Source organism: Cornus florida, unplaced genomic scaffold, assembly GCF_030987335.1.
Source record: "Cornus florida cultivar Cherokee Brave unplaced genomic scaffold, ASM3098733v1 CherokeeBrave_3.0.0_Hap2_Chr02, whole genome shotgun sequence".
NCBI classification, from domain to species: domain Eukaryota; kingdom Viridiplantae; phylum Streptophyta; class Magnoliopsida; order Cornales; family Cornaceae; genus Cornus; species Cornus florida.
Window position 1 is genome coordinate 84,260,480 of NW_026775572.1, and position 9,566 is coordinate 84,270,045.

At 44.4% G+C, this 9,566-nt stretch overlaps 1 protein-coding gene across 1 annotated transcript; it reads left to right on the forward strand.

The window, feature by feature from the left end:
• The first annotated feature begins 1,134 nt into the window (after positions 1-1,134).
• LOC132296485 (uncharacterized) lies at positions 1,135-1,647 on the forward strand. The gene has a single exon (XM_059794686.1). It carries the CDS (start codon positions 1,135-1,137, stop codon positions 1,645-1,647), a length of 513 nt encoding a protein of 170 aa, XP_059650669.1.
• Positions 1,648-9,566: the final 7,919 nt, after the last annotated feature.

Here is a 9,566-nt window from a genome sequence, read left to right on the forward strand (position 1 = left end):
AAGCTCAGAAAGGAAATCTACGGATCAGAGAGCTGTCGTAAGGTTCCATAAGGAGAATGAGGCCCTTCATTCAGCCGCTCGGACGGTTGACTCACCGTTTACCGATGAAATTCTGAATGCTCCGAGTCCGAGAAAATTCTCCATGCCAGTTTTCATCCTGTTTGACGGAACTACTGATCCGATCGATCATGTGTATCATATCTAATTGAAAATGGCTCTGAACACGGAGAACGACTCCTTAATGTGCAAATGTTTTCCAACAAGCTTAGCTGGACCAGCAGTTAATTGGTTCAAAAACTTGCCGAGGGGATCGATTGATAGTTTTCGAAGCCTTTACGATCGGTTCATCAGCCAGTACTATGGGAATAAGCGCCCGGCAAAAGATGTCTCCAGCCTGTTCACGATGCGGCAGCATGAAGATGAATGCCTCCAAGCCTTTCTTGCCAGATTTAATTTAACCAAAAATATGGTGATCGAGTGCTATCCGTCCACGGCGGTTCAGGCATTCAAGCTAGCCATGATTCATGGGACCCCGTTCCACACAAGTCTGGTGGTGAACACGCCATAGACCATGGATAAGCTGAACAAAAGAGCAGATGGATTTGTCCGTTTGGAAGAAGAAGAGACAGCTAATGCAAGGAAAACGTCAATTATATCAACGGAGGAAAAGTTCAAAGCCAAGATCAGGCAAAAACCAGCTCTATCGCAGCGCAGATCCCTTGGACAGCAGAAAAAAGGCCCAGGGAAGAGGAATTGGTCACTCCATTGAAAGTAACTCTAGCAAGGCTGTACCAAGAAAACAAAGATAAGTTCCTACCTCCTTTACCTATCAAACAACCCCTGGAGCAGAGAGATAAGTCTAAGCATTGCGCTTTCCATTCTGACTTTGGCCATCAGACTAACGAATGTAGGAACTTAAAGAGGCAAGTGGAGATATTGATAGCCAGAGGGGAGTTCGCAAGTTATATTCAAGGCACGGCGGTAGAGCAGAACTGATCGGCGGAGCAAGTGAAGAGGAATCCGAAGCTGAACTCCCATAACTCGCAACCAGTTCGAATAATTAATGCAATTCATGGCCGTCCTGAACGCGAAGAGTCAGATGAACTGCTTCGAGCACAGCTCCGCCAGGCGCAGATGAAGAGAAGGATAGGCAGTGTAAACACTCTGCACCAACAGAGCGCATCCACACAGATAACATTTGATAGAATAGATTTGTTGCGTGTTAAGATCCCTCATGAGGACCCGTTAGTCGTCAGTTTGACAGTGGCTGAATGTTTGGTACGCAAAGTTCTGATTGATCCTGGAAGTAGTGCGAACGTCATGCCGAGGGACACATTTGATCGGCTCGAGATCAAGCCAGACCGGCTCAAGCACACTGGGAATCCTTTGCTAGGGTTTGATAGAAAGCGAGCGGAGCCCATCGGTACGGTGGAAGTAGTAGTGCATGCTGCAGAGAGGGTTCTGATGGAGAGCTTTGTAGTTGTTGAGATTCATCCCTCTTACAACCTTCTGATGGGCAAAGGGTGGATCCACAGAGTTCAAGGTGTTCATTCCACTCTGCACCAAGTAATGAGATGCCTGGGGCCAGACAGAACCAATGTGACATTCATGGGGACCAGGTTGCAGCTAAGGAATGTTATTCAGTAACGCTGAAATATGCTGGAAAAGGGAAAGCACCCATCCGTTCGGCAAGCCCGAGATAGCAATTACAGGAACCTCCACCCAAGCAGAATGGGGAGGAGGAGCCAGTGGACTTGATTGAAGAACCCCTAGTTGATGTACAGATCGATCAATTCCGACCAGAACGAACAACCAGAGTAGGGGTAAGACTTGCTGAGGGGGAGATACAGGAGTTAGTTGATTTCTTGTCTCAGAACGCTGATGTATTTGCATGGAGCCACCTAGACATGCCTGGAATCAATCCTTCCGTATCCTATCACTCCCTGAACGTTAATCCCAATGCAAGACCTGTAAAGCAGAAGCAGCGAAGGTTTGCTCAAGAGCGTAACCGGATCATAGCCGAGGAGGTTGATAGGCTGCTTGACGCGGGATTTATAAGAGAAGTGTACTATCCCGACTGGTTGTCAAATGTTGTTGTTGTTGTGCAGAAGAAGATGGGAAATGGCGAGTGTGCATTGACTTCACCAATTTGAACAAAGCCTGTCCGAAGGATAGCTTTCCGCTGCCCAAAATTGATTAAATGGTGGATGGTACTACTGGGTATGAGCGTTTAACCTTCTTAGATGCTTATTCAGGTTATAATCAGATCCCCATGAACTCTGCTGATGAAGAGAAAACTTCTTTCATTACCGAGCGAGAGACCTATTGTTACAAAGTTATGCCGTTCGGACTGAAGAACGCCGAAGCAACTTATCAAAGGCTTATTAGTAAAATTTTCAAGGATCAAATAAGGAAGACTGTGGAAGCTTACATTGATGACATGATAGTAAAAAGTAAGAACAAAGTTGACCATCTGAAACATCTACAAGACGTATTTGATGTGTTGAGACAATATGGAATGAAGCTCAATCCAACCAAGTGCTCATTTGGCGTGAGTTCTGGTCAATTCTTGGGACACGTAGTTAATCATAGAGGCATAGAAGCTAGCCCTGCCCAAGCAGAAGCTCTGACTAAGAATGCCGAGCCGAAGACAGTTAAAGAAGTGCAAGCACTTACGTGACGGATAGCTGCATTGAGCCGGTTCATTTCCAAATTGTCAGATCGCTGCAAATCATTTTTTGACACAATACGAAGCCATGGGAGACAAGTTTGGGGGGATGAATAGCGCCGAGCATTAACTGGTTTGAAAGAATATATACAGAACCTTCCGGTCCTGTCAGCTCCTGAACCAGGAGAAAAGTTATTTTTATACCTCGGGGTATCCAGCATCGCGACAAGTGGCGTTCTGATCCGTTGTAAAGAGGGGAAGCAGTATCCAGTGTTCTATGTTAGCAAAATGATAACTGAGGCCGAACGACACTATTCAAAGGCCGAGCACTTGATACTCTCGCTAGTGCATGCGAAAAGAAAGCTCAGGCATTATTTTGAATCCCATCCTATCATCGTTCTAACCACTTTCCCTATCAGAATAATCCTGCACAAGCCAGACCTCTCAGGGAGGATGACGAAGTGGGCCATAGAGTTAAGCTCATTTGATATAACATATAAACCCAAAACGGTAATCAAAGGGCAAACAGTGGCAGATTTCCTACTGGAATGTGATTCAGAAGACATGGAGGAAGACCTTCGAGGTTACTTGTGAAAACTCTTTATCGATGGATCCTCAAATCAGATGGGGGCAGGCATTGGAGTCAAGCTGCAAATACCAGAAGGCACGTCCCTAAGTCATGCGTTCTGGCATGAATTCAGAGCCACTAATAATGAAGCGGAATATGAGGCACTGCTGGCTGGACTTAAGCTCGCCAAAGAGCTGAAGGTCAGGAATTTGACCGTCTTTAGTGACTCGCAGTTAATTGTTCGGCAGGTGAATGGCGAATATGAAACCAAGGATGAAACGATGGAAGCATATCATTCTGCTGTTATGCGGGAAGTCAGAAACTTCGAAAAAATTGAATTCATCCAAATACCGAAAGAGCATAACGAAGATGCCGATCGGCTAGTATGTAGCGCCTCGGGTTCTGGAGAAACATTAGCAAAGGTGATTCCAGTAGGAATACTGAACCATCCATCCATTTTCGAAGAATCTTCGGGCCCAGATCCTTGGTAAGTGAATGTTATTCCATATGAGCCAAGTTGGATTGATCTAATCATAACTTACATTCGGGATGGTACTCTGCCTGAACAAAGAGATGAGGCTAGAAAATCAAATCGAACGTTGCAAAGTACGCCATAGTGCATAACTAGTTATACAGGAGGTCTTTTTCTGGGCCGTACTTAAAGTGTGTTACCCCCACAGAGGCTCGGCAGATATTGCGAGCTATTCATGAAGGTGTGTATGGAAATCATTCAGGGGGAAGATCCTTAGCACACAAAGCAATGACGTAAGGGTACTTCTGGCCGAACATGTTACGAGATGCGGAAGAATTTTCCAGAAGATGCGATAAGTGCCAAAGGTTCGGACCATTGATCCACCAACCACCTGAGGACTTGCACGTAATGGCCACACCATAGCCTTTCGCACAATGGGGGATGGATGTGGTTGGTCCTCTGCCAACTGCAAGAGCTCAGAATAAGTATGTATTGCTGGCAACAGATTACTTTACCAAATGGGTAGAAGTAGAGCCATATCCGAGCGTAACGCAAACCCATGTAAGACGCTTCATCTGGAGTAATATTATTTGCCGTTTTGGTGTCCCGAGGTCGATCGTTATGGATAATGGGACTAATCTCGACAGCAAGCAAGTCAGAGAATTGCTGGAAGAATATGGAATTAACCAAAAATTGCCAGCAGTAAGTCATCCCCAGGCCAATGGACAAGCAGAAATTACGAATAGAACAAATTTTTTTTGTATCAAGAAGAAGCTGGAAGACCATAAAGGGAAGTGGCTGGACGAACTCCCGAACGTCCTATGGGCTTACAGAACGACCCCTAGACGGCCGACCGGGGAAAGCCCATTCGCCATGGCATACGGAACCGAGGCAGTCATACCGGTTGAATATTTGGTTCCGACTATCCGAAGCTTAGCATGGAATCAGGAACAGAATGACAAAATGCTGAGATTTAACCTTAATATGTTAGAGGAAAAGAGAGATGCTGCAGCAATAAGGCTTGTATCCTATCAGCAGACACTAGCTAGCAACCACAACAAAAGGGTAAAGCACAGAGATTTCACACTTAGCGATCTGGTTCTGAAGAAGAAGGTAGGAATGGTTAAAAAGATGATGTCACCTTGGGAAGGACCATACAGAATTGCAGAGGTCATAGGGAAGGGGGCATATGTACTAGAGACCATGGCCGGAAGGTTGGTTAACAAGCTATGGAATGCTACATCTTTAAAAAGGTATTATATGTAGAAAGTTTAAAGTTCTAATTCTGGCATTACTCATTTTCAGTTGTACAGAATTCCAAAATTTATAAAAAGCTATCTTCTTCTAAAAAGTCGAGTTTATGGAAACAGCAAAGTAAGTGGCAGCTAGCACTATGAGCCGAACGCCAAAAACTTGCCAAAAAATAAAAGAGTGAAAGTGGCAAGTGGCATTCTAGTCGAGCGCCAACCACTAAGCAAAGTAAGTAGCAGCTGGCACTATGAGCCGAACACCAAAAACTTGCCAAAAAAGAAAAGAGTGAAAGTAGTAAGTGGCATTCTAGCCGAGCGCCAACCACTCAGCAAAGTAAGTGGTAGCTGGCACTATGAGCCGAACGCCAAAAACGTGCCAAAAAATAAGAGAGTGAAAGTGGCAAGTGGCATTCTAGCCGAGCGCCAACCACTCAGCAAAGTAAGTGGCAGCTGGCACTATGAGCCGAACGCCAAAAACTTGCCAAAAAATAAAAGAGTGAAAGTGGCAAGTGGCATTCTAGCCGAGCGCCAACCACACAGCAAAGTAAGTGGAGTTGGCACTATAAGCCGAACGCCAAAAACTTGCTAAAAAATAAGAGAGTGAAAGTAGCTAGTGGCATTCTAACTGAGCGCCAACCACTCAGCAAAGTAACTGGCAGCTGGCACTATGAGCCGAACGCCAAAAACTTGCGAAAAAAATATTAAAAAAAATGTGTGGCAAAGTGGTACACTAGCCGAACGCCAACCACTGACATACAGAGAAAAATCAGATCAGATAGCATTAAATCATTAAGTAAAAGGATTTATGGCAAGAGTTCAATCAAAAGTCAGCCATCTCATTAATAGTGAAGTTTCAGAGTTACAAAAAATGAGGTATACAGATGACAAAAATGTAAAAGGAAGGAGGTCAGTACATCAGAAAAGTTCTAACTAGAAGCATTTGCCCCGTCAGTTTCTTGATGGTGTTGAACGGTCCTCACATCACTGTTGGCGGTTCCGTCCTCACAAGGAGGAGAATCAAGCTGAATGACAGAATCATTCTGCTGAGTTCTATCCTCAGTAGCATTGGAAGAATCATTTTGCCGAGGCTCATCCTCAGCAGCAGTGGCGGATGGAGTCACGGTGGACAGAGGAAGAACGCCCAGAGGTTGAGCAGTAGAGGGAGTAGGAATAATCCTGGAAGAGGCAATCTCTTGGCATTCATCAAATATGCCCTCAGCAGGGGTGGAGTCTGGGTCGACATAAACCCCCGGAGGATCAATCTCCAGCTCTTTGTCAACCTCATCAGGGGTAGAACCGGCCTGATCTTCAGTTGGAACATGATCGGTATAACCCTCTCGGAACTCCTGAGCATATCTGAGGGCCCCAACCCTGGAAAACCGAGCATGCAGAGCCAGCATACCACCATTTACCTTGCTGATGGTGTTGAGTAAAACATTACGCTCGTCTAGAGCTCTTTTCTCAAAGGCCATCCGAGCGGATTGCTCATCACTCAGAAGGCGCTGAAGTTCTTCCTTCTTAGCCTTAAGAGATTCTCGCTCGGTATGCCAGACACTCTTCTCAAGTTGTAGAGCATCCTGAAGGGAGTCTGTCTCCTTTTTCAGAGCGTCCCTCTCTTTCTCAGCTTTGTTGAGCTGACCCCTCAGCTCGGCATTCTGAGAAACTAAGGCATTGTTCTCTTTATTAGCTGCACCAAAGTTGTCAGAGAGCTTACGAGCCTTGGTGTTTCCCAACTTAACTTGCTTTTGCATGGCCATCATCCCAAATAGGGTCTGTAGAGATATACATGACAACTAATTAAACCGAGCGGGTGATTAGAAGTAATCAAATGTAAAGACTACGTAAAGATTCATTGATTAAGGGGTAAAGGTTACCTCCATGGCAGATAAGGGGAACCGGCTGAACACTTCTTTCTGGGACAGACCCTTGGTTATCTCAATATCTTTAGGAGTCCACATGCTCCTGTAGTATGCCATAGCGGTCTGACGATCCTTGAACATGGTCTCATCCGGCTTTACGGACGACCCGTCTGTTCGAATAAAGCGGGGGTTCTATGGTGCCGATACAGAGGCAGAAGCATTGATAGAGATAGGCCCAAAGAGGGTAGGAGGCCTAATCAGAGAAGGCCTAGTCAGAGGGTGCATGGACACACTTGGCCCAGAGGGCTTAACCCTCTGTGACAGAGGAACGTCATCAAGGCTGAGAGCACTATCAGGCTAAGGCATTTTTCCTCTCGCCTTTTCCCGAACGGCAACAGCAGCAGAGCTAGGAAGGTTGTTGACAGAAGGGGTCACGTTCGGATTGACAGGCGTAGTGTTGGAGACCGGGTCGGTAACCGTCACGTTCGGATCGGTGGAAGGAGTGGTATCAGAAATAGTGGCAGAGGAAGATACTGAAACTGGGGATGAAGTTGCCGCAGGGGCAACAACGGTCCTGAAGGCAGCTTTCTTCCTGCCGAAGGAAGGGATCTAGAGCTGACTCATTGTCTTGCCAAGGGCTGAGAGAGCAAGAAGGTTGTCTGAGGTAAGGAGGTCCGAGCAATAGGGAGTGTTGGTCAGAACGTACTTCTTCAAATAGTTATCCCTATCCCTGCAAACACCGTAGCTCAAATCATCACAAGGAATGCCTAAGGAACGGCATAAGAAAGTATAAAAGCAAGGAACGCAAATCTCGCAAGGATAGTCACTCTTATAGGTTTTGTATTTTTTATACGAAGAGACAGAGCACTCTCCAAAAGCGCTCGGGATAGGGAAGTCCCTTGCGGCTGGAGAAAACCAGGCTCCCCTAATCCCAATTATATTTTTCCTCCAACCTTTCTCAAATTTGATTTTATCTTTGCATATGGACCTCTTCTCAATTGGGTAGAAATGGTAGAACGGTTCATCAATTCGGATTTTGCTAACTTTGTAGCAGAGGAGAAGATCTATGAGGTCAAGATCTAGACCTCTGTCACAGTTCAGAAGTAACATAACAGATAGAACCCTAAGGAAATTTGGGTTTACTTGCAAAAGGGAAAGTTTCAGTTTATTAAAAACGTAACTAAAGAAGGGATGCAGAGGGAACCTAATGAGATTTAATTGAAGATTGGAAAACAAGACCTCGCCGGGAAGAAGGCTAGCACCAGTCCTGATATTTATATCTTTGGGGCAAGCCCTAATTTGAATGTCATCAGGAAGGTTGAGTTTCATACGGAGAACACTTAAATCTATAGTTATGGTGAAAACGAGCAAAGATTCTGAGAAAAAACAGCAAATCCCTAAAGGAGGAGAAAAAAACAAAACTAACCTCGAAAGATTGAACATCGCGAAGAGCACTGCAAGATCACCGGAAAAGGAAGCTTTTGCAAAAGTTCGTCGGAGGAGATTTAACTCAAGAGAGACAAGTGAAGATTTGAACAGCGGAGAAGCAAGATAGAGATGGTAAAGAGGATTGATGGAACATCTCTGAGGCTTATAAAGACAAGGTGGGCCCGAAGGACGAGGAGTCAGGAAAGCGAGGAGTTTTTTGAATCTCGAAGCACCGACTCCTGAATCCAACCATCCATTCTTCCATGCGATCTTCTCGAGCCGTCAAGTCATGATTAGCAGCCTCTAATAATTACCCCATAATTTATTAGGGAGTAATTATGGGGGCAGTTGAGGATACCAGAAGTTATATGGGCCGGATACGATCCGCGGAAGTGGCATCGGGGCAAACAATTGAGTTCGGCCCATACAGGAGCACCACAGAATGGGCCGAGCTCGGAGGATTCATCGAAGAAGGCCAAGCCCGCTGGAAAGAAGGCCCAAGGCTGATAGTCCAACAGCACCTGTAATTGCCTATAAATAGGCGGTGAAGGGAGTAAAAAAAGGGGGAATTATTGTGAAATGTACTGAAATTCTGTCAAAATGGAGGGAGAGATTTTCTTGCATTTACATTTACACATTATTATCTTACAATTATTCTTCATCAAACCCTTTTAATATTGACTCACTAATTACTAACTTTATGTATGGTAAATAGATACGTATTGAAATACTAACCTTGCACAACCAATCCCATCTTTCATCTTCTAACATAACCATGCATGTCTCACTGTTATATCTTACATCAGTCTCAGATAATAGTTGTTTGCAACTTTGTACAGTGCTCTCATTGTGTTGAATATTGGTCTACATTGGTCCTTGGTGTACTTCATTCTAGTTTCCACCCACATTTCGTCTACAATATGCCTCCATCCAATTAATTAAAAGTCGTGGTTATACGATTTCCTTTTTTAACCTCTTCCTCCATCAAGAGAATGAATGTCTCTTGATAGGCATCACACCAAACAGTGGCATCGGCCTGTTCAATAACTACGTCCTCACCATTATCAGTATCAAAAGAATGAATGTCTCTTGATAGGTATTACTCAGCATTCTCATTGTCCATGTCCATCTGATTATTATTAAGTAAATTTCATAATTTAGTTCATTTATAAGCATAATGTAATATTTATTTCCATAGCCATGAATCAAGTTAGATAATGTAAGTCCTTTAAAGATCAAATATAGATACTTCATACTTGATTTAAAAGCAAAAAAATTTTGGAATTACATAGACAAAAACATAACACACACACACAAAAAG